Source organism: Bos javanicus, chromosome 2 (assembly GCF_032452875.1).
Source record: "Bos javanicus breed banteng chromosome 2, ARS-OSU_banteng_1.0, whole genome shotgun sequence".
Classification (NCBI taxonomy): domain Eukaryota; kingdom Metazoa; phylum Chordata; class Mammalia; order Artiodactyla; family Bovidae; genus Bos; species Bos javanicus.
In genome coordinates, this window is record NC_083869.1 from 27950054 (window position 1) to 27976037 (window position 25984).

General features: G+C 43.5%; 1 protein-coding gene across 3 annotated transcripts in view; it reads left to right on the forward strand.

Annotated features, from left to right (window-relative positions):
• Positions 1-526: 526 nt before the first annotated feature.
• Positions 527-25984, forward strand: part of STK39 (serine/threonine kinase 39) — a 319217-nt gene continuing 293759 nt past the window's right edge. Inside the window, exon 1 of one of the 3 annotated variants that reach the window (XR_009740264.1) lies at positions 527-1404. Coding sequence is in view for 2 of the 3 variants with exons in the window: in XM_061436130.1 (XP_061292114.1) it covers positions 1218-1404 (187 nt within the window). In the remaining variant the exon portion in view is untranslated. The remainder of the gene's footprint in view (positions 1405-25984) is intronic. The other 2 variants (XM_061436130.1, XM_061436142.1) reach the window with 2 other exon arrangements.

Consider the following 25984-nt stretch of genomic DNA (forward strand, 5'->3'; position numbering starts at 1 on the left):
TTTTCTTTAAAAAAAATTCTCATTTTTCTTATCCGATAGTTCTCATCACGACAACTACACACGATAATTTTGGCCCAATGACCATTATGACCATTGGGTCACTGCACCGTTTCAGCTTAAGAAAAGGATGGTGCAATCGTGGTCATCTCTACCAGGGGGAACACAGAGAACACTCAGTGTTAAATATGACACCTATAATTAGGAAGCCCTATGGTTATACCAGAGCAGTTTTAAGGATGAGGTAATTTTAGGAGCGTTGAAAAAGCAGCAATTAATTAAGTTTTCAACGCAGCTTGTGCTGCGGTACATTCTTTGACACCCAGTTATGCTCTGTAAAAGAAAAGCCTGCTATCTCTTGACCTATCGGGTTAGCGTGGCTTTGTTATTAAGGGTCTAAAATTTGAGATTTAGAGTTCAAATCTCTTACACTTATTCTAACTTTTTAGGCCCTTACATCACCTTCCTGGGATCCAAGCGGCTTGGAACTAATGAAGTCTGTGAACAGCCAGAGACCTAAGGCATCACGTTTCACTAAGAAAAAAACCAGAAGGTCTGCGATTAGATTAGGCAAGGTGGGGAATGGGTTATTGGCAGGTAGGGCGCCGGAAAGTTACAACTCGGGTTATTTTTTAACCGGCGCCCTACAAACGGCCGGCGTGTAGGTGGCTCACTCGCTAACTTGTAAATGAACTTCAGGTTCTCTTCACTTGGGGAGCCTTTCTGAATCTGAGAACCTGGCGGCGGTTCAACGACCCCGCCCTCGGGGTCCCCAAGGGACATCTTCCGGAGAGCCCGATTGTCTGGGGCGAAGGCTCAGGGAAAGCAGGGAGTGAGGGGCGAGGGACGCGGGTCCCGAACGCCAGCCCAACCCGGCCTCACTCTCCTCGGGTGGAAACTTCCCGGCAGCGAGTTAGGCGGGAGGGGGCGGCGGGGCGGCGGTTCCCCTCGCGGAGGCAGAGAACTGCGCGCGCGAGGCTCAGGGTGCGCGGCGAGCGCGGCGACCGGGCCGCCTCCTCCCCTCCCCGCCTCCGCCGGCGCTGCCTCCTCCCTCCGCCCGGCTCGGCCTCCTTCGCTCCCTCCCCTCGTGGCTGGCTCCGGCGGCGGCGGGCGCGGAGGGCGTGCGCCGGCCGAGAGGTGTCGGTGGCGAGGGAAGGGAAGTTTCAAGTGGAAGGTCGTCCGCCGGCTGACGCGTCCTCCCGGTCTCCTCCGGCAGCATCATGGCGGAGCCGAGCGGCTCGCCCGTGCACGTCCAGCAGCCCCAGCAGGCGGCCACGGTGACAGCGGCGGCCCCGGCGACAGCGACAGCAGTGCCGGCTCCGGTGGCTCCAGTGGCCACGGCTCCGGCCGCGCAGTCGATCGGCTGGCCCATCTGCAGGGACGCGTACGAGCTGCAGGAGGTTATCGGTCAGTGCGGCGGGCGCGGCGGGGCCGGTCCAGGCCGGGCGGGAGGCGCGGCAGGGGACGTGGGATGCTGGGCTTGTCTGCATGCACGCCCTGGAGGCAGAGCGGTCGGCTTCTGGGCCTACCGGCTTCAACAGTTTTTTTTTTTTTTCATTCGTTCGGTGAGCGCGGGTGCTGCAGGAGGTGGCGCGGCGGATGTGACTCGCACTGCAGACGAGCCGCATGCTGCAAACTTTTATCTCCCCGATCGCTGGGGCGGCGGAACTGGGGACCCGGCAACGCCGCCGCATCTCCCTCCTCCCGCGTGCCGGGCCCGCAGCCTGTGGTCGGTGGCCGCGCGAGCAGGCAGCCGCGGTCGGGGTGGGGTTGCGGGGGCGCCGCCCTGGTCTTCCAGCGCCCCCGCGCCGCGCCGGGGGGCCGCGTCCTGGGGGACTCAACCCGCGCAGCCGCGCCTCTGCTCTCTAGCTCCGCACCACTGCCTCCCGTCAGCAACCTCTCGCCATGGGTAACCGGGCTACGTAGGAGTTCCGGGGGCCCAGGTTCTTTCCTGAGGCCAGGGAGGATGCTGGCCTCCCTTCCTGACAGCCCCAGCTCCACGCCCGCCTTGCAGCCTGGCTTTCCGCGCCGTCCGGCGCGCCCGGGTACCCGCCTCTTGGTGCCCGGGCGCGCCGCCTGCTGCCCAGCCCGGTCGCCGGGAGAAAGAAGGCGCCCTGGCCTCCTGCCCCGTGCTGGGCCGATGCTTCCCCTCTGGTCCAGGGCCGAACTGCATGAGTGAAAGCCGAGGCTCTCGGTGACCTGCTGGCTTGCCTGTCGGTGCCTTCTAGTTGGCTCACCAATATCCCCTTATCTTAGATTTTAAAAAATCTGGGAAAGTCGAATGGCAGGAAGCCGCCGTTACTTTTCCCTGGGCCAAGCACGTGAAGGACCAGATTTGTGTTGACCGTTGTTGGATCATCTCGTCTGAGAGGCTTGTTAAACCCAGTTAGGGCATCCTCCAGATAAAGTGGGCCCTCATTATTGGCGGTGGGATGGGATGCTGCCTTCTCATATCTTGATGTTTAAGTACATGATGAAAAAGGAATTCAGGATATTTATTTTAAACTTTTCCCCCTTCTTTTCATTATAAAGAATGCGGCCCTCCCTCCCTTCCTTTAAAAAATTAAAACCGGTAATAAGAATTTCATTAGGTGTTTACCCTTTATCACCTGCTACTGTAGGAATGGAACATAGCATAGACTGAAATAAATAGACAAATGATGGGCAGAACAGTAACCTAGGATATGAAAGCAAAATTCTTCGAAAACCCAGGCCTTTTATAACTTTTTGCCAAAGACTCTCGTAGTATGTCTTCCTGTCCCTGCATGAATTATGTATCTTCAAGGGGTTTTTTAAACCTGTTCAGTGAAAACTCCTTTCACCTGCTAGCTAAGCCCCTTCCTCTTCCCAGTTTTACCGTCTGCTCTCAACCTACTTGCCCCCACCCATATTCTGATTGCACGGGTTGCACACTGAATAGTCAGCTGTCCTGGGATACACCTGGCCTTCCACTCCTTCTGTCTTTCACAGGCTCTTCTCTAAGTGCCCATCTTTGTAGTTAATCTCACTCAGCTTGCGATGAATGTTCTTGAGACGCCTTCTGCTTCTTCCAAGGCAAAGTATGGTGGCTTTTTCTGCTCCTTTTTTTACACGGCTCACAGCATGTAATCCCATAGTTTTTATTTGCGCAACAAAATCTAAAGGCCTACTCTTTCCCAAGCATTGTGCTAGGTTTTTTGTGTTTAGAAATGAATAAAATGGTCCTTGCCCTTAGGGCTTCCCAAGTTTAAGTAATTGATTCTATAGGATGTCATGAGAGAGTACTGGTGGAGCATAAAGGAGGGACTAACTGCTTGCTTGAAGAAATAAGGAAGCAGGGTATTCCGCAGAAGACATCTGAGCTGAATTTTGACGTCTGAATAAGTTTATAAGTTGCTTGATTATTTCCATTGCTGCTTTTCTTTGTCAGCTGTGAACTCCTTTAGGGTCTTATTTATCCCTCTTACTCCAGTACATAGGGATGGTCCATAAAAGTTAATTGATGGTAACCTGCCACATGTTTCCATAGGGTCTAGGACCAGCATTTACTTATAATCAATTTCTAGGCTTATTTTGTCAATTATTAGGGTCAGTATGCAAGTTTGCAATATGGAAGACATATGCTTGTCTTTGGAAAGCAATGTTTTGAGTTGACCAGTTTTATGAACTGAAATGAATAAAAGTTTAATTAAAGAGAAAGGATTGATTTCAGGGCTTCTTTCTGCTTGCAGTAGCAGCATTGTTAATTACGGTTGGTCAATTTCATTTAAAAAAAATTTACCTGAGGAATTTTCCAGCAGAAATGCCTGCTTATTACTTCTACGCTGATTTTTGTACATTCACACTGCAGGAAGGGTTTTCCTACATTTAAAATTATCTCGTATTTTTCCAATTGAAAGAGACGGTCTGTGTGGTGGCCGTGTGATTGAAAAGTCACATTGCTGGAGTAGGGTTTTCCAAGGGTTTAATGGTGTCGGGAATTACACACCCATTTCCATTTAGTGTTTACTGCTAGTTAAGTAATGAGTGAACTTGCGGTTAAGCACTTCTGCTTAAACATTACACGCAGAAGTTTGTAGTTCAAACATGGAGCCAGTTTCAGTGTGAACACAGGTGGACAGCCTTGGCCTCTTGGGGCCACAAGGCAGGTGACATGTGATGGGACCCCGGCAGTGTGAACCGTGAGCAGCAGGAGGCTCAGATGTGCCTGAGCAGAAGGCCAGGGGAGGCCAGGTGTTTTAACTCTCCAGCGTGGCGTGGAGCACTTTTTCTTCTTTTCCTTCTGGCAGAGGTTGGGGCCTCAAGATTAGGAGAGAAGAGGTTTACTGAAATCCAAACAAAGCAGGTTCAGTTGTTTGATTTCTGTTTTAGAAGAATAAACACAGGATTTTGCAAGTCTAAAAATAAACTTTTCTCTTTGTTATTTCGTTCTTGCGTGATGAAAGATCAGTGGAGAATTTGTAATGGTAATCTGGTTCAAAAGGTTATGGGCAACCTGGAAATGATGCAAAATCTGTTGGAGAGAGGTTAACTATGTTGTAAAATGATTAAATTCCTTGTTTTAGCCATCAGTAGATTTCAAATATTTCTGTCTCCTATGGAGAAGTAACTGCTCTTGTAGGGTGTTCTAGCCTGTTTAATACCCTTCAGCCTCATTAATCTTTGTTTCTCACCACCCCCAACTACCCCCATCTCATTCTCCTCAGATTCTTTCTTTAGAAGTATATGGGGCACCCAAAGATATGCCAGTTGAAAAATTAGTTTATTTGTTGGTGGTATTAGTATTATCACTTCAGTTTGCTAAACAAAGAACAAAAGATGAATCATGAAAATGTTGACTTGGGTATCCTTAATTGATTGAACAACCTCAAGGAACTTTCCTGTCAAAAAGTTGTAGTCAATGCAGTATCATTTTCTGTATTTGACTCAGATAATTTCAGCAGAGGCTGGTATCTTTGTTGGTTTTCCTGTGAAAAACACTAAATAGACTTAGGCCTCAGAACATGTTTGATTTTTCTTAGTTTTTTTGCAGTAGGAGGCTTTCTGTAGTTTTGCACCTTATTTCTAAGCATTGCTTCACTTTCATCCTAGACAGTCACTTGGAATCATCCGCAAGGGCCACCTACTTCATTTCTGGTCCTTGTCAACAAAAAGAATTTGGTTTCTCGTCTCCTAACTGTAGTTTGACAGAGGGCTTCTCCAGTACTCAGGTTTCTTTCTCTCCCAGGGGCTTTGTTTAACCATTCCAGTGCATTTCCCCCAGGTGCAGCTAACAGGCAACTGGCCAGGTCTTTAAGCAGCAGCAGCCGAGAGCAATCCTGCTCTGTGCTATCGGAAGTTCTGTGGAGCTCTATGGTTTAGGGTTTAGAACTGGTTTTATAGGTGTCTGAAGCATCATGAGGACGGTGGAGCTACACTTGTTTGCCGGGGACCTCAGAGGCATGGAGCACTGAGTGCCCGCATTCTGATCTCCCAGACTTATAAACCGGGCTGCTTTGCCATTGCTGTCAGTTGTTAATTTTTTTTTTTTTTTTAAACTAAGAGAGTCTTGAGATGCTTAGCTTTGTGCAGGGGTTTCTATTTTCATATCATGTCACTTTTTTTTCTTCTTGGTAAGGAGAATAATGTATATAGAACTCTCCTCGTGTTTTTTCATTATTGTGATGAAATATACGTAACATGAGATTTACAGCAGAAGTGCTTTTAAACCTGCTGTTCAAACTAGCATGTACGAAAAATCTCTAGGTTAAGAGAAATGCATGGTAGAATTTCCATAGTATTTGCTTTATTTATGTATTTGATTTGTGACCAGTAACATGAATTTCCTTCCATCTATTGTAGTCTATTGTGTACCACATTTTTGATGGTGTTGGAGAGTAACTTGAAACGTGGTGGGCTCTCGAGTCGGGCAGTCTGGTCTGTTTCATGGCCAGGCAATGGCAGTTGCTGGCCGTGTGATCTCAAGCCAAGTTGCTTAGAGGTGTCTGCACTTGGTATCCTCATTCAGGACTTGGAGATGCTAACAGTAGGGTTTGACTGCGGAGCACTTAGAACAGTGCCTGGCTCAGGGCAAGCTTTCCGGGAGCCTGAGCCCACAACTGTTGTAGGCTGCGCCGGCTGATCAGATCCGCGTTACCCGGAGAGAATCCTGCCCAGACTCTGGAGCATCTTGGAGTTTCTCTGCCCAGGAGAGTTGGCTCTCGAGTCCCCGCCTTCCGGTGGGCGGCTGGCTGGGGAGCCCGAGGGCCCTGCGGGGAGGAAGCTGCAGAGACCTGTGGAATCGGACAGCTCAGGGCTTCGGGTGCCAGATGGCTCTTTGACAAGTGTTAAGGGCATCCTGCAGGAAGATTGGTGGAGGAAAGGCCCGGCTCAAAGGGCTTCATGAGCAACCTGCTCAGACTGCACTTTTCCCCCACCTCTGGAGGCTGCCGCGCTGGCAGGAAATGCTGCTGACTCAAAGAAATCATCCCTGTGTGCCCCAGCAAGGCAGAGGGCATTTGTCTGCAGAGCAGGTCATCACTGTGGCTCCCCTGTCTCCTTCCTTGCCTCGCTGCCCTTCCCGCCACTTATGAATACTCTCAAGTCTCCCTCTTAACAGTTTCACAGCAAAGGAGAACAAAACCAGGGCACTTTCACTACTCCCTCCTCTAGCACCTGCCTTATCTCTTTCCTTCCCTTCCCAGTGGAGAACCTCCCTTCCACTGCTTACTTATATCTGGCCTCTACCCCCTTGCTAAGAAGCCAAAGTTGGAATCTCCATGATCACCATGGCTTTCTGTGATTGCAGCCAGTGACACCGCAGGGCTTCCTTCTCTTCCTCTCTCTGCAGGAGTTGATGCCACCTACCATTTCTCCTCCTACTTTCCTGACTGTGCCTGCTCCAGGATCCACTTCTTGGTGGCTCTGAGGCTTTAACTGCAGCCTAAAATGCCCAGGGCCTGCCTGGTCTTTGGACTGGTGTGAGAGCTCCCTTTCAAACGTCTTTTTGTAGATACTTCACAGAACCTCATACAGTGAAACTCACTGTCCCTCCACCTTTGCTTCAGTCCTAATCCTGTTCCTTCTACATTCTCCATCTTCCTGAAGACCCTTGAGTATGAAGCAGAAACGTGCTGCTCATCCCACCATTTCCTGGCTTCCTCCATCTCCCGCATCTGATTGGTATTCAGCATTTTGGATCCCGTCTTTGAGGCTTCTCTCATTCTTCCTCTTGGTCATCGTTGGTTCAGTTCTTACTTGAGTGACTGTAATCTCTTCATAACCATGTTTCTTGTCTGCAGCCTTGCTTCCAGCTCTAGTAAGCATTGCTACCAAAGTGATACCCAAATTTTTATCAGTTACCACCAGACTTAGACCTGGCTTCTCTCATTCTTCCTCTTGGTCATCGTTGGTTCAGTTCTTACTTGAGTGACTATAATCTCTTCATAACCATGTTTCTTGTCTGCAGCCTTGCTTCCAGCTCTAGTAAGCATTGCTACCAAAGTGATACCCAAATTTTTATCAGTTACCACCAGACTTAGACCTTTTTAAAAGTGGCTCTTCTATGATGCTCAGGATGAACTCCGAGCAGGTGTGTAAGGCCTTCTGGAATTGTCTTTTGCCTTCCATTCAGTGCCCCCCAACCCTTGTCATTGCAATTCTCAGGACAGACTCCCAGCCAGGGGGAACGTTTTGCAGCTGCTGAAATGCTTCCTGCTTTCCCAGCCCCTTCTAGGCAAGTTTTCTCTCTGCCTGCAACACCATTCCACCTCTCTTCCATTGTCATATATTTAACAGAGAGCTCTGTCTCTCCTTTTAAGCATTACCTTTACTGAAGTAAGTATAAGAGGCACACGGAAGAGTACATATCATAAATGTATAGCTTGATTCGTGTTCATAAACAGAACCCACCCAGATCCAGGCTCCCCTTTAAGACCTGGAATAAACGGTTTCTCTTCACAGAAACAGTCCTCTGCCCCCAAATCTCCTTCCCCTCTGCCTCCTCTCTTGGCCCTTTCATCCCTGGTGATCCTCATACCCTTGCGGCTTATTGCCTCCTTGCCCATCCTGGCGCTAGATGTCACTCCTCCTTGAGGACAGGTCTTTGGCCTCCGTTCCCCATACCGCCCACTAAAGATTTGATAAATGTTTTCTGGGTGAAAGTCTGAATTTTAGGGATAAACACTCCCTGCCCCCCACCTTGGAAGAGGAACATCGCCTCACTTCTGAATATTAGCCTCCTTGGATCCTGAAGATTTAATCTTGCCTGTGGTTAATGATGATGCTCATTTCGTTGTGTTTGGGCCAGTCAGCTTAAAGGGCTCTGGAGAAATTAGCTCGTTAATCCTCCCAGATCAAGAGTAAGCACTTCGAGTACTTGCACCTGCCTGTGCTGGGCAGGTAGGCAGGCAGAGGCCTGGCTCTCCTGAGGTCATTGTTCTGCGAGGTGGCCTGTCTGGATTAAAGGATCCAGAGAGCAGTAACGGTGCCCTTTTTTTTAAAAAAAAACTCGGGCATTGCAGAGCAGGGTGGGGAAGCCCTGGCACATCTCTCCTCTCAAACTTTCCTTTCTTGAGTGTACCTGTGACCTCTCGCTGTTTGTGTAGTTATATATAACCCAGTCTTGAAGCTCTGTGGGGCTTCTTGCTGTGTAGAAATCGGGACTGTTGAAGATCAGGGATACAGGTGAAACACCGCAGCAGACTATCAGGACAGGTGGTTTTCAGAGGTTGTCACGAAGTCAGGAATTATATTTTTTAGACAAGGGACTGAGGGATGATAGGATTGGTGTGGTACATGCTGAGACTATGGAGATAGGTCTTGTAAGCCCAAAGCAATCTAATCTGTGTTATAATTCCTCTGTGCTGTATTTTTGGGAAAGTTTTTTTTTTTTCCCCATTAAATGAAACTGTCCATGTAATCAAGTGAAGTTTTACATTTTCCTCCAGGACAGTTTTGTTTAAATTATCCCCAAACAGCTCCAAGATGGCTGCAGTGATTCGAGTGCTTCAGGTGTTTCTTTTTCCAAATGTGCTGTTCATTGCAGTTTGGGCTACGAAAGAAGAATTGAGTATAGTAATTAAAAAAGGCATTTTAGATTTGGGTTAACTGGGAAACAGAGGAGAAGAAGCAGTCCTTTAGAGAATGGATTGGCAAGCATGTAGTTCAGAATTGATTTAGAGAAACACTTTGGGAATCTGATGTGAATAAATGCTGACATATTTCACGTTTCTTCTCATTTGCTGAACAGTTATTTGGGAATAAACTCTTGGACACTGAGGGATTAGATGAATTGATCTTTTAAACTAACTGCTTATTTTGATACATGGGAAAACATCTTTTTAAGATAGAACTTAAAACATCGTTTTAAGATATTTTATTTTCAGACTTCTTCCAAGGAAGTGGCATTTAGTGTAAGTCAGAGGCAGTCCTGAGGGTGTTCATTCAGTTCTTCCCTTAGGTGAAAATGTGTACTCTGGTGACATTTATGGAGTTCCGGTTTCCAGCATTAAGTCACAAATTTACCAGAAGAACTAGTATGGTAAGTAGACATTGATGACTTCCTCTCATGTGAATGATAGATCTTCATTGGGGGAGTATTTGAGAAGCCAGTGACCTTTGACGATTCTGAGACTTCTGACAATGACTCTATTGATGGTTGAGATCCTAGAAGATTTATGATCGTTTTTGAACAGGTAGCATTAGTTTGTAGCAGGGTTTGTGATAAGGGGCATTCCAATTATGTTCTTTGCTGCTCTGTTTCATTTGGGGGTTGAAAAGGATTAAACTTAGGGGTTGGTGCATTTGGTCTGCCTTGTGTTGTTGACATTTTACTTTGAATTATTTGGTCTGTCCTTCCTCCCTCCCTCGCTTCCTCCCTTCCTTTCCTTCCTTCCTTTGAAACTGTTGGTGTCGCCGTCACCTTTCTCAGTTATGGGCTGACTCAAAGAAGAAGAGGAAGAGAGTGCTCCAGGGGAGAAACCACAGGTTGGTTGTTGTTGTTCAGTCGCTCAGTCATTTCCAACTCTTTGTGACCCCGTGGACTGCAGCATGCCAGGCTTCCCTGTCCTTCACTGCCTCTGGGAGTTTGCTCAGACTCATGTCCATTGAGTTGATGACGCCATCCAACCATCTGATCTTCTGCTAGGTCAGTGCTGGTTTATTAAGGTCAGTTCCTAAGAATTACCACATAAGAATACCGGGGAATAATGAAGTTTAATGTAGGAGGAAACCGAAGAGAAAGTTCATTCCTGTTCCTTTGTTTCTACAAGTGAAGATTCTCGCAGCCTGCCTGAAAGTAATTTGCCTGTGGTCCAGAAGTTCTTAGAATCTCAGGCCATTTCTTCCTATTCAGTTCAGTGTTTTCTTCCACTTACATCACGTTGATCCCTCATTGGTGGGAAGGAGGAAGTTAGAGATATTATTGACTCAGTGAATTTTATACCTACCGTTTTAATAAAGTACATATATAGTTTATCTGGGAACATATTTACCATATAGATGTTGTAGTAAAAATCTTATGTATTGCATTGCTGCTGCAGCTGCTAAGTCGCTTCAGTCGTGTCCGACTCTGTGCGACCCCATAGACGGCAGCCCACCAGGCTCCCCCGTCCCTGGGATTCTCCAGGCAAGAACAACGGAGTGGGTGGCCATTTCCTTCTCCAGTGCATGAAAGTGAAGAGTGAAAGTGAAGTCACTCAGTCTTGTCCGACTCGTAGCGACCCCATGGACTGCAGCCCACCATGGACTCCTCCATCCATGGGATTTTCCAGGCAAGAGTACTGGAGTGGGGTGCCATTGCCTTCTTCGATGTATTGCATTAGAGGGGATCAAATGATCTCTATATGTATTTCTTTCTTCACCAGGGCATATGTATTTAACATGTAAATGAAGGTGATATATAAACATAAAATAGTTTCAACCATCATCTTTTGCCTGGGTTGTTGGAGTAGATTATATTTTTAATGATTGGTTAGAACCTGTTAGTGACATGGAAAGGTGTGAGAGTGTGTATGTCTCTGTGTGTTGGCAAATAAGAGGCTGAGGAGCAGCAAGTAGATGTATTGATCCTTCAGGGCTGATCATCCGCTGGAGCAGAGCTTCTGCAGGGCAGCTTCCCTGCTGCCAGGCTCATAACTTTATTACAATCAGCAGCAACAACATTCCCAGCAGTGTCTAGTTTGGAACCGTCCCCTGTGGTAACCACTAGCCACATGTAGCTATTTCAATTCGAATAATTAAATAAATTTTCTGGGTGACAAGGGATGAAGAGGCTGAGCATAGAGGATGTTTAGGACAGTGAAACTGCTCCGTGTGATACCATAATGATGGATCCATGTCATTATACATTTGTCCAGACCTATGTGCAAAAAAGCAAAATGGCTGTCTGGGGAGGCCTTACAAATAGCTGTGAAAAGAATAGAAGCGAAAAGCAAAGGAGAAAAGGAAAGATATAAGCATCTGAATGCAGAGTTCCAAAGAATAGCAAGGAGAGATAAAGCCTTCCTCAGCAATCAATGCAAAGAAATAGAGGAAAACAACAAAATGGGAAAGGCTAGAGATCTCTTCAAGAAAATTAGAGATACCAAGGGAACATTTCATGCAAAGATGGGCTCGATAAAAGACAGAAATGGTTTGGACCTAACAGAAGCAGAAGATATTAAGAAGAGGTGGCAAGAATACACAGAAGAACTGTACAAAAGGATCTTCAAGACCAAGATAATCACGATGGTGTGATCACTGACCTAGAGCCAGGCATCCTGGAATGTGAAGTCAAGTGGGCCTTAGAAAGCATCACTACAAACAAAGCTAGTGGAGGTGATGGAATTCCAGTTGAGCTCTTTCAAATCCTAAAAGATGATGCTGTGAAAGTGCTGCACTCAATATGCCAGCAAATCTGGAAGACTCAGCAGTGGCCACAGGACTGGAAAAGGTCAGTTTTCATTCCAATCCCAAAGAAAGGTAATGCCAAAGAATGCTCAAACTACTGCACAATTGCACTCATCTCACACGCTAGTAAAGTAATGCTCAAAATTCTCCAAGCCAGGCTTCAGCAATATGTGAACCATGAACTTCCAGATGTTCAAGCTGGTTTTAGAAAAGGCAGAGGAACCAGAGATCAAATTGCCAACATCCACTGGATCATGGAAAAAGCAAGAGAGTTCCAGAAAAACATCTATCTCTGCTTTATTGACTATGCCAAAGCCTTTGACTGTGTGGATCACAATAAACTGTGGAAAATTCTGAAAGAGATGGGAATACCAGACCACCTGACCTGTCTCTTGAGGAATTCTTATGCAGCTCAGGAAGCAACAGTTAGAACTGGACATGGAACAACAGACTGGTTCCAAAAAGGAAAAGGAGTACGTCACGGCTGTATATTGTCACCCTGCTTATTTAACTTATATACAGAGTACATCATGAGAAACGCTGGGCTGGAAGAAGCACAAGCTGGAATCAAGATTGCAGGGAGAAATATCAATAACCTCAGATATGCACATGACACCACCCAATGGCAGAAAGTGAAGAGGAACTAAAGAGCCTCTTGATGAAAGTGAAAGAGGAGAGTGAAAAAGTTGGCTTAAAGCTGAACATTCAGAAAACGAAGATCATGGCATCTGGTCCCATCATTTCATGGCAAATAGATGGAGAAACAGTGGAAACAGTGTCAGACTTTATTTTTGGGGCTCCAAAATCACTGCAGATGGTGATTGCAGCCATGAAATTAAAAGACACTTACTCCTTGGAAGGAAAGTTATGACCAACCTAGATTGCATCTTCAAAAGCAGAGACATTACTTTGCCAACAAAGGTCTAGTCAAGGCTATGGTTTTTCCAGTGGTCACGAATGGATGTGAGAGTTGGACTGTGAAGAAAGCTGAGTGCCGGAGAATTGATGCTTTTGAACTGTGGCGTTGGAGAAGACTCTTGAGAGTCCCTTGGACTGCAAGGAGATCCAACCAGTCCATTCTGAAGGAGATCAGCCCTGGGATTTCTTTGGAAGGAATGATGCTAAAGCTGAAACTCCAGTACTTTGGCCACCTCATGGGAAGAGTTGACTCATTGGAAAAGACCCTGATGTTGGGAGGGATTAGGGGCAGGAGGAGAAGGGGACGACAGAGGATGAGATGGCTGGATGGCATCACCGACTCAATAGACATGGGTTTGGTTGGACTCTGGGAGTTGCTGATGGACAGGGAGGCCTGGCGTGCTGCAATTCATGGGATTGCAAAGAGTTGAACACGACTGAGCAACTGAACTGAAGTGATAGAATGTAATGCAAAGAGAGTAAACTGTGGACCTTGAATGATAAGGATGTATTAATGTAAGTTCATCAGTTGTAGCAAGTGTACCACTCGGTCGGGGGATGTTGATAATGGGGGACGCTGTGCACATGGAGGAAGGGACAGGGGGTTACAGGGAAAATTCTGCCTTCCTCTCAATTTTGCTGTGACCCTAAAACTGCTTTAAAAATAAAGTAAAATACAGTTCTATAGTGACACTTGCCACATTTTAATCAGTAACCAACTGTGACTAGTGTAGCTGAGGACTGTATTTTATTTAGTTCCTTTAAGGTCTGTAAAACCTGCACAGTCCAGTGAAGTGGGCTTCCCGGGTGACTCAGTGGTAAAGAACCCGCCTGCCAATGCAGGAGATGCAGGTTTGATCCCTGAGTCAGGAAGATCCTCTGGAGAAGGAAATGGCAATCCACTCCAGTATTCTTGCCTGGAAAATCCATGGACAGAGGAGCCTGGTGGGCTACAGTCCACAGGGTCTCAAAGTGTCAGGCACGACTTAGCCACTAAACAAATACAGTAAAGTACCTTTTGGATTGTGCAGATACAGACTATTTCCATGACCACAAAAAGTTTTATTGGACAGTACTGGATGTTAGATTCTCAGAAATGTTCAAAAACTGACTAAATATTATGTTGGCTGTAAATATTCTGAGGCCACCTCCTGCTAGCACACAAAGCATTGCCATTTACTTAGAAGTATGAGAGGAAACAGACAATGCTAACCTCAGTTAAAATAATTTTTTTTGCTATATGCTCTATTAGAAAGCTGCTGCTGCTGCTAAGTTGCTTCAGTCGTGTCTGACTCTGGGTTACCCCATAGACGGCAGCCCACCAGGCTCCCCATCCCTGGGATTCTCCAGGCAAGAACACTGGAGCGGGTTGCCATTTCCTTCTCCAATGCATGAAAGTGAAAAGTGAAAGTGAAGTTGCTCAGTCGTGTCCGACTCTTAGCGACCCCATGGACTGCAGCCTACCAGGCTCCTCCATCCATGGGATTTTCCAGGCAAGAGTACTGGAGTGGGGTGCCATTGCCTTCTCCATTGGTTGTTATTTCAGAACAACAGTTACTCTTTTTTGTGTGTGGTAGAGCAGATGCCCCCATTGACGCAGGAAGATAGTTTTGAAGTTTGAATTTTATCTTACCCACTTAATTCTTTTAGGATGTCTTGTGATTACTGTAAACACAGAATCCTCCCAAATGAAATCCAGTATTTTTAGAAGTATCAAAATGTTACATTTCCTCAAGAGATCTCTTCAGAGTCTTGGGGTTGAATGCCATAGACAGAATCACTTCAGTTTATCTTCTTTTAGGTAATGAAGTAAGAAAGAACCGAGTAAATAGTTTTTTTTGGTGAAATTAACAAAGACCTTGTCAAGTTAACTCCACTTACAAAAAATGATAGCTATATCAGTTTTAGTCACTTCAATGGTGAGTCTGAATCATAGTCCTTTTTTTCCCCTTGGCTTTAAAACATTTTGGTAGTTGAGTGATTAAAGGATTTAATGGTTTCGTCTAAGTTTTATACCACAAGGCAAATAAAACATCCAGTATTGAAGTCAGAACCTTAATAGAAATTCAAACTCAATCACCACTGTTTGGGTAGGACACCTGCTTTATTAGGAGAGGGAATTAATGACTGAGGGATGAAGAAAGTATCTGTGTAGGGAGATTAACTGGGTTTAATTTGGGGCAGTTCAGGAACGGTTTGTACTTTATCACCTTTAGAGTCCCTAGGGTGACCGGGACAATCACAGAGAGTGTTTTACTATGTAATCCTTTTTTATTTCTTTCCTTATAGATGCCCTTTCCAGTTTCTGGAGTCCTAAATCCAGTGCCTGACCTTCATTCAGCAAGGGCTGTTGTGGAAACATTTTTAATGTGGCGCCTTTCCTGGGCGTGTGAGTGGCTGAAATAGAAGGAGGGGAAGTGTCTCTGTGTATTTTCAAATTTTGATCATTGGGGCAAATTTAAGAATAGTGATCTTTTTGGCACAGATTTTTTTTTTAAGTCAAGATCAGGTAAATTGTTTATCTTTACTAAGATAAATGCTCTTTGGTTGTTTAAAAAGTGACAGTCTCTGGGGCGGAGAGAGAAGGAACCTCTTAGTTCATCTGTAGCCATCTTTCCAGTTGTTTCCATAGAAGCAGCAAGGCTTTTTAAAGGCTATAATTTTATATCCTACACTTTAGAGCCCTCTAGAAATAGACAAATGGGCAGCTTTGTAGCTTATATATTTGCTTAAGTAGTCTTTAAAGGCAAAGAGAGTAACTGCCGTGCAGTCGTTGGATAGGGAGAAGTTGCAGTCAGGCGCTTGTTTGGCTTCGCTTACAGGGGACGGTCCATTTAGGCTGTTGTATTAAGAGTGACATTGTTGGGAGTTCCCTGGTAGCCTCATGGTTGGGACTCTGCGTTTTCACTGCTATCGCCCAGGTTCAACCCCTGATTGGGAAGATCCTGTACACTGTGTGTCTTGGCAAAAAGAAAAAAAAAATGGACATTGTTTTCAGCTGTATGTAGCTGTTTAAAAATGAAATATTCTCTTGGAGCTATTATACTTGAAAGAAAAGGAGTGACAAAAATGTGAAAAGGTGATATTGATGAGGTCTGACCAACTTTAAAATTAATTGTATCAGAACTGATATACACAAAAAGTATTGTTTCCTTCAAGGGGACATAGTGGGATGGGGTCCACTTTTTGTTTATAGCCATCTTTTATTTTTAAATTCAAAAATTACCCATTTCCATCAGGCCTCATGTGAAGAAAGAAGACTGATTTTCTGATGTGACAGTAATTTGCTCTTAAGGTCTTTCCTAGGCTGTTTTTAGCAGTTTGCAGCCTGATCAGAATCATTATTTAACCTTACAAAATGACCTAGCCTTCACAGTGCTTTCAGTTGTTTAAAGGCAGATTATTTATTTTTTAATAGATTCTGCACCACTACTTCATAGCAATAATGAGATTATCCAGGACTGTGGTTTGCCATTACAATGAGCTGTTTGTCTAGAGGCAGGAGTAGCAATAGCAAAAGCTGAGGGCCTGAGAGGATGCGTCATAGAGTGGGGAAGGGGGTGGGTTGTGAGATTCCAAAACCAGATCTGTAAAGCCAGAGGCAAGATGGCATCACTGGAAGGCAAAGACTAGCACAGGCAGCAAAAGACCTCAGACCCTGGCAGGAGTGGATAAAACGGAGAATAAGAACGCAGGGGACTATTCAGGTTCACAGGGGTTCAGCAAGGGACCAAGGCAAGTGGGGACAGCGTAACTTTTCCCAGAAAGTTTCAGTGGATGTATCTTGCTGGCTGGGCACCGCATTTGAGGCTCTGCCTTCAAGGGTGTCTCTGACCATCAGAAAGGCTCAGTTCTCCAGGTGTGGATTCTCGCGGTCTCTGCATCGGCTATGTATAACTGTGTAACAAACCATCCCAAAACTTAATGTCTTAAAATAATGACCTTTTTATTTGCTTACAATTCCATGGATTGGCCATTTGGGCTGCACTGGGCCGTTCTGCTGGTCTCACCTAGGGAAAGTCCGTGGCTGGCTGGTCTGGGGCTGCCTATTTTAAGGTGGCCTCATTGTGTGTGTTGTGGTTGGTGCCAGTGGGTGGCTCGCCCTCTCTTTCCGTTGAGTCCTTCCCAAGGAAGTCCACCTGTACTTCATCCCTTGGCTGCAGTTGCTTTCCAGGATTGCTGGAGTGGAGCTGCAGGGGCCTTGAGGCCTAGGCTTAGTGGTCACGAAGCGTCACGGTGCCTCTTTCAGTTGATCAGAGCATATCACAGGGCTAGCTCAGATTCAGGCCATGGGGAGGTTGATTTTCCTGCTTGCTGGGAAGAATGGTTAAATCACATGGCAAAAGGAACATGTGTATGGAGATGGGAGGAATCCTTATTGCCATCTTTTGTAAATTGTCTACCACAACAGCTTTATTTAGCTCAGGGGTGATGAATGCACAGTGTTTGTCAATCACTGAACATTTGTTTTTTACTTGTGATTGGGGAGCTAATTACCTGACTACCTTTCCCCTGGTGGTTCTAGTCTGGTTGACTACAGGTTTCATAAGCTAATATGTTGTATGAACCATCTATCAGATTCATTTTGGCAAGAAGAGTGGCTTTAGAAATGTATAACTTGCTAAGAAATCTAAACATATCTATTCTAATGTAACATTTGAAGGGCAGAGGGTTAAGTGTGTGTGTGTGTGTGTGTGTGTGTGTGTGTGTGCGCGCGCGATGCTGATCCTTTTTTAGCCTTCAGGTATTTTATTCCAGACTGACCTTCTTAAAATTCAGCAGCACCACATTAAAAATATAGATTGTTTGCATGCATATGTAATTATTTCTCCTGCCACGTAGAAGTCAGTGAAGTAGGTCTGTCACAGCTCTAAAAATAACGTTTTCTCTGTATCACTCGGTTTAAAGGTAGATTGTTGCCTAGACAATCATGAAAGTTTCTTTACTTTGAAGTCAATCCAGTGATATTGTACTCCCTGTTTTATAAATCAGTTTTCAGAAAAGAATTGCCAGCCTATTAGGATAAAAATATTAGAAACCCATTAATAGTTATCAACAGAATTTGCCCACTTTCTTTAGTTTATCATATACTAATAGAAATCATAGAAGGATGGGAGGTATGCATGTATACCATTTATTAAATTGAAAAGTCTTTCTGGTAAAAGCCTTTGTCATAAGATATTATATGCTTTTAGATGTGGAAAGAGGGCTGGTGTTATCTTTTTAGGTATTTAAATGTTAAGTGGCTTGCTGTTCATTCCAAAGGGGCGACACATCTGTACTGGATAAGATACTGGAAATGTGACTGGCTCACACCCATTTCTCGTTAGAAGAGGATATTACCTAGAAACAACAACAACAAACCTCCAATTTTATTTATTTTAAAGTTCCCAAATATCATGTAAGTAATAATAGATGGTCATTATAGAAAGTTTAGATAATACAAGTGTGTGGAAAGGTGGAAAAATCACCAATTACATAATGGCCCAGGAGTAGATGCTGTTTGAATTTTGCCATAGGAGTGTAAGTTTAAATGGGACAGGACTGTAGATAAAAAGCATAAATTGATGTTTTTGGAAATTGATACATTTTAGCATTCCCAGTACTTTCACACTCTGTTTGGAGAAAGAAAAATAAACTAGTCTTAGATTAATACCTGCTTGGCAAAAGTGATTTGTTTCTTGAGAATTTGGTACATACAGAGAGTCAAACGTGAAACTTTGGAACTTCCCAGGTGGTTCTGTGATAAAGAATCAGCCTGCCAATGCAGGAGACGTGGGTTTGATCCCTGGGTCAGGAAGGTCCCCTGGAGAAGGAAATGGCAACCCGCTCCAGTATTCTTGCTTGGGAGATTCTCTGGACAGAGGAGCCTGGTGGGCGACAGTTTATGGGGTCACAAAGAGCTGGACATGACAGAGCACACGTGAGTGCACAAGAGTCAAACATACTTGATGATTACTGGACAGAAAACATGCGTGTATTTTTCTCACGTATTCTCAGAATGCATTTACAATCTAGTCTTAACGTCTGTGTTACAGTTTGTTTCTTAGAAGTATCTGTTCTGCTTTGTCTTTTGTCCTCTGGGTGTTATGGATCACCTTATTCTGGTATCTGGTACTTGTCCGATGGAAAGTGAAAACATTTTACAGAGAGTTCTGGGACAGAGGGAAGTTAAGAGTAAGTAACTTTCCTGTTGTTTGTGGGTGTGTTTGAGCACAGTAATGATTTTGAGATTTCACATTGGCCTTTCATATCAACCCTTGAACTGGCAGCGAGAATTTTCTAGATTGGTTAAATACCTTTTTGTAGAACTAGCTTTTTGATTTCAGGGATATATGGGAGAAATGAATCTCTAGGAATTTAATTTAATGATCTGAAGGTTGAGTGTTTTGGTCTTTTAAGTCTGGATTTCATAGCATTTTGAACAAAAGGATGAAATCCCCATTGGCACTTTTTATTTTCTTTAAAAAGTTTTAAAATTACAAAGATACAATGAATACTTAGGTGTCATGCTGGTGAAAAATAACAGCCCTCAATTTCATTTCCCAGCCATAGCCTGTGTGGTCAGTGTGATGTGTATCCTTCCACATTGTTTTCCTGTGTATAAATACATACATCGATTTTTTTCTCAAATGTAAATATTATACATGAAATGTGGTAACTGTGCATCATATTCTACAACTTACAGACTTTACTTCTACAAATAATATATATTACATGTATATTTTACTTGCATGTATTTTTATATGTATTGGAAGGAATGATGTTGAAGCTGAAACTCCAGTACTTTGGCCATCTCATGCGAAGAGTTGACTCACTGGAAAGGACTCTGATGCTGGGAGGGATTGGGGGCAGGAGGAGAAGGGGATGACAGAGGATGAGATGGTTGGATGGCATCACTGACTCGATGGACGTGAGTCTGAGTGAACTCCGGGAGTTGGTGATGGACAGGGAGGTCTGGCGTGCTGCGATTCATGGGGTCTCAAAGAGTCGGACACGACTGAGTAACTGAACTAAACTGACTGATAGTAAAATATTATAAATGTTCACAGCTTTCATTCTAGGTCATTTCTTACAGATCCACTTCACTTTAAAACATGCCAGTTTGTTTCTGTTTGGGGTCCATTTCTATTATAACCAGTCCTTTAACAGTTAACTCATTGGTTGTCTCCAGGGGTCCGTATTTCTGTATATGGAGATCCAGAAGTGGGACTGCAGGGACTTGTGGCATTGCATTTGTACTTCTGATAGATACCATGAAAATTTTCTCCACTTGTTATGTTAATTAACTGCCCTCTTGGTTGCTTCGGTTTCTGGTCTTAAAGATAAAAGAATGTCAGACCCAGAAGGCAGTGGCACCCCACTCCAGTACTCTTGCCTGGAAAATCCCATGGACAGAAGAACCTGGTAGGCTGCAGTCCATGGAGTCGCTAGGAGTCGGACACGACTGAGCAACTTCACTTTCACTTTTCACTTTCGTGCATTGGAGAAGGAAATGGCAACCCACTCCAGTGTTCTTGCCTGGAGAATCCTAGGGACGGGGAGCCTGGTGGGCTTCCGTCTATGGGGCCACACAGAGTCAGACACGACTGAGGCAACTTAGCAGCAGCAGCAGCATCTTGCCTTATTTCCTACTTGACTGAGACCTACAATATCTAAGATCTGGAGGAGAAAATGGTGGATGGAGGGATAGGGTAGTGATGGGTTGAAAAGAGGAAAATTATCACCCAAGTTTAAGAAATCAAAGTTGCTTCACCTTATTAACTAAAAAAGTGAGATGTTGTGAAGTGTGTTACTATGGACAAATTTATGGAAAGAATTTCAGAATTGGTAAAAAGTCTGGGCTATACAGTGTAACTAACTTGATTAACATATCCTTTTGGTTAGAAGGACTGGGGACTCATTAAAATTACTCCCACATTACAGGGCATTCTTTATAAAAGTAGATATGGGAATGGGGAGATAGGAGTTTCATCCACCATCCCAGGTTTTGCCCAGGAAAAACTGAGCCTCTAGGTCTTTGGGGATTGCAGTCAAGCGTGTTCTCATGAACCCTGGAAGTGGACAAGACCTTAGCAGCAGGAATTTTGGGATTCCCCAATTCCAGATCCTCTAACCTTGGTGTGACGTAGCCCGTCAGTAAGCGTGTGCTTTTGCTTGTGTTTACCTGCTCCTCTGGGCTTCCCAGGTGGCTCAATGGTAAAGAATACGCCTGCCAATGCTAGAGATGTGGGTTTAATCCTTGGATCGGAAAGATCCCCTGGAGAAGGAAATGGCAACCCACTCCAGTATTCTTGCCTGGACAAGAATCCCATGGGCAGAAGAGCCAGGTGGGCTACAGTCCCCAGGGTCACAAAGAGTGAGACACGACTTAGCAAGTAAAACAACAGCCTGCTCCTCTCTTCTGCTGAGTCAGGATTTTGGCTCATTCATAACCCTTATGGCTCTTTCAGCTTCTCTTTTCCTCTTTAGCCATAGCTTTGGCTACTAACTGCCAGATTCTCTGCTTCTCAATTTTAATCCCAAAGGTTGAGAATCCAAATTTTAGCTAGTGGCTGCGTAGGACATCTCCCAGCCTATAAACTGCTGCCTTAAACTCAGGCGCCCTCCCCGGGTACGGGTGTAGCATCTCGAGCTCCCTCCTGGGAAGAAAACTTGGATGTGGCTGGAACCTATGTAACATTACTCCTAGGTAAGTAACCAGTCTAGAATGTAATCCTTAGTAATGCACTTTTTTTGTTGTTGTTAAAAAATATATACTTTATGGTGTGCTTTAAAAGCAGTTTATTCATTTAAGTCAGTAAATACTTCCCTGGGATGCAGCCTTCCTTTTTCCATATGGAACGTAAGTTGGGAAAGTTTCTACCCTGTCTTAGTTGTAAATTGTCTTCAGTTCTGAAATATTGATGCCTGGATCATGAGATACGGTCTTGCCTTTTCTGCCAACTCGAAAGTGCTGTGAAATAGTTCATCCTGTTTATGTAATGATGGTGAAGTTATGAAAAATATACCTGGAACCTGAAACTCCTGGAATAGCTCATTTTCCTATGTGAATAGTTTAATCTTAACTGTATCTTTTCTGCACACATTGGGAAGAGTGTCTGGTCCTTCTTAATTTCATTAGGTGTTTGGTGCTCCAGTGTTTCAAAGGTGACCAGATATTAATAGTTCTGGAAGGTTTCTCTAAGCCGCTCTGTCTACTTCCTAAGAGTCACTATTTATTAAGTATCTACCCACACCTTCTTTTCCTTGTTTTCTTCCCTCCTTGACCCCAGTTTCCTTCTCTTTCAAGTAAATGCTGGCAGGCTGAACATTTCAGTAACTGTTGAATGCCTGAGTCCTTAATTTGGTGCCCGTGTCTCCCAGTCCTCGAAGAGCAGTTTCCCTGTTACTTTTAAAAATCAGAACCATGCTCATAAAATGCCATCTTCGTTTGCCCTCAGACCACTTGAAATGTAATCTGATTTGCAAGGCAGCACTTAAGCTCCTGTTTGATTATCATTTTGTAGGAATTTTTGTTGGGTCAGAGAAAGACGAACAACATATTTGCCTTTAGGAAAGACAGCCAAGTGGTTTTCTTTCATTTGGGGATGTTTCTTCTGGTGGTCTTGAATTCTGTGTTTTAATCTGCTTTTAAAAATGCCTTTTAGCACATAAGCAAAATTAAACATTATTTTATTACAGTGTGCACAATACTCTTTATTATTTAGGAGAAAAATCTTTTAAATACTTTCTGGTAAGGCCATGTGTAATTTAAAGCCTGCATTTTGACAGCCTGGCCTTAGCTGATAGGCATGCTGATCTGTGTTTGATTGCTTTGGTGGGAGCTGGAGATCACCGAGTACTGGCTTTAGAGTGCATTTATAAATGTGCTTTCTTTGGGTTTTCATTTTGTGAAACAATAAAGTGGATTTTCCTACATGTTTTATTATATTTGACTGTTCATCTGATTACTGGATTTAAAAAAAAAGTTTAGCCACCTTTCCTTTTGGTGATGTGTCCCATTGTTTATTTTTTTTTTTGATGCTCGTGTATGTAGTGTATGTGTAGAGGCCTTTCATCAGTTACTTTGCAGCAAGATAGTGCTCTAGGAAAATGGACTTGGTGTGTGTGTTTTAAGAATTTCCCATTCTTTTCTATTTTGGTTTAGTTTTTTATTACATTCTTTTCATTCTCCTTTGAAAGCACCAAAGCTTGGCATAAATACAGGTATGTATAGAATAGGTGACTGTATCACTTTCTTTCTTTATATGTGTGTAAAATAACAAAACTTACATATGACCAAAGAAAAATTAGGGGTAATAAAAGTTACTTGAGTCTTGAGGGAGAATTTTATTTTATACTCCGTGAGAGACAGTTATCTTTGGAAAAAAATATTGAAAATTAAAATTCTGGGAGATTTTAAAATTTTCTCTATACCATGAAGACTTAAGTACTTGTAAAAGTGATTCAAGTCAATGGGATGATTTTGATACCAATCTGTGGAGCACCCCTTGTGTGCTGAGGACTGGACCAAATACTTTATGTGCTTTATATTGTGTCTTTAGCTTATTCCTGCCAGGATTGGTATAATTATCCCAATTTTACAAATTAGGAAGCAGAGGCTTGGGTGATCACATCACCTTTTGAAGATCACACTGCTGGATCTGAACCCAGTGACATCTGGTTGCAGAGTCTCTGCTTTTTCCAGGGTTCCCTTTGCCTCCTCAGCTTTTGTTGTGTCGTCTGCCTTTAGGATTTTCAAGCTATCATGACAAGGAGTTAACTTCCAGAAGAAAGGTCCATACTTTAGAAGCAACATCACGTGACATTAGAGCTAGAACTTGCACATTACGCCAACTTGGCTTGGATCTCATTGGCATCATTTACCAAGTTTGAGACTGCAAGCCAGTGTCTGGGCCTTATTGGGCTTCACAGTGTTTTGTCATCCAAATCAGGACCATCATGTTGGCCTTGCAGGATAATATAATGCGTAATGAGGCTTCCCAGGTGGTTCAGTGGTAAAGGATTTGCTTGCAATGCCAGACACGCTGGTTCAGTCCCTGTGCTGGGAAGATCCCCTGAAGAAGGAAATGGCAGCCCATTCCCGTATTCTTGCCTGGGAAATCCCATGGACAGAGAAGCCTGGTGGGCTACAGTCCATGGGGTCATGAAAGAGTCAGATACTCCTTAGCAACTAAACCACAACAACAATAAGAATGCATAATGAGTAATATAATAATAAAGGTGATTATAATAGTAACAGTTAGCACTGGGGAGCTATTATGTCAACCCCTGATATAATACTTTTCATAGTTAGTCCATGTAATCTTCACATTAACCCAGTGAGGCAGCTTCAGTTACCCTTGTTTGACATAGAAAGTTGTCAGTATGTGAAGACTGTTTTTATTATTTATATTTTCTTTTTTTAGAAAAACTTTTTATTGGAATGTACTTGCTTTACAATGCTGTGTTAGTTTCAGGTATACAGCAATATTATTTATATTTTCCATTCCAGTTACCCTTCCATTGGTATGGATAATTGAGTATCCAATAACTTAGGAAATCCACTGCCATTTAGTAAACTTTAATATTCATTAAAATAATCATTAAAATAGATCACGTGATTTTATCAAGCCCTTATTTATCAAGCCTTTTATTTTAGTAGTAGCTGTTTCATATATAACAAATGTTTTAATAGATTTCTTTCTTTGTCATACAAAGTACCCCAAAATTCAGTCAGTGACTATTTGCATAAAGCAGCAGTTCTCATGGCCTGTCATCTACCTAAATCAATGATGGGGGTTTGGGAGGTTTAAGAAAGTTACTAACATTAATGCTGAAATGTTGACAGCCGTAGAGAACACAGAATTCTGTCAGTGAACTCAAAGACCTTTCATTATAGAAGAGAGAAAATTATAGAGCTTTGCTCACGTACTTCCCAACATTGAAACCAGACTAAAAAATTCAGCCAAAATAGCAGACTGTTAAACGTTTAAAAGAAAACAAAACTAACCTGTGCAGATATCCTACTTTTTAAACACGCCTGTAATATCCTGGAATCCCTTGCCTGGTGGTTAGAGGCCTTATGGGTTAAGAAGATTGTTCCTCACGTGTTATGGAAAGTGGGATGATTGTTCTCAGGATCCAGAGAAGAGGATGGGAATGAGTCTGTTCTGTATAGAAAGACCTGAGCCAACTTGAGCTGGCCAAAGGTCAGAATTTATACACCTCCCTGCTTTTACTTGATCAGAGGGTGGGTTGATTATCCTCAGTCTATTTATTTGGTGTTTGCTCAGCTCAGGTGTGTGCCAGGCATTGCTACATCTTGGTAATATAAAGAGGAGCTCCCTTTGAGGGTTGACCTTGAAGGAACTTAGAAAGTCTCCAGGAGAAAACAGGGAACCGATTACATCCCAGTGAGGTCATTCTCTAGCGGAGCCGTGTAACTAAGACTCAGTGCTGATCACCTTTTCTCCAAAGTCCTGTCTCTGCGCCAGCATATCATATTGTTATTGTTAGAATTCTGAAGGAAGGGATTGCAACTCCAACTTGTGACATTCCTGCCATCCACTGTGTGTTGTAAAGTTTATTCCAAGGCAGAATTGTGGTGAGAGATAGAGCTAATGTTTTGATGAAACTTGATAATTCTCTTCATAAAGACAACTTCTGAAATTTAGTACTGTCTATACAAACATGGTTTAAATGCTAACATTAGTTGAATATTTGCATATATAAGTATGTGTATGTATGAATCTATGTTTAGCTTTTTGATGTGCATGTATTAACATCATGCTTTTATCTTGACTATAAGCTGTAGACTTTTAGACAATCATTGTTTAAACTTTTGACAAGGAAGAGAACTAATGAAAAGGAACAACGGTTTTTCTGTTTTCCCAGTAACTACATTTACCATTGTTCTGAAAACTCAACAAAGGACCACAGGATGTGAATTTAATCAACTTGTGCCTTTAAACAAAGATATCCTGGTTGTAGTGGAATTTTTTTACTTCTCATCATCCTGCTCACATGTTCCCTTTCCTCCGAAATCAACCGCAGTTCATTATGATTTAACCAACTCAACAAATAATTTCAGTACAAAAGAAATGGATTTGGGAAGCAGAAGGAACCATTATTTCTGACTCCGTCTCCTAGATCAGCATTTGAAGTCAAAGATTTTAACTTTCTACTGGAAAAATATTTTTGTATGTAAGGTGGTCCTTCATTTAAAAATACAACCTCT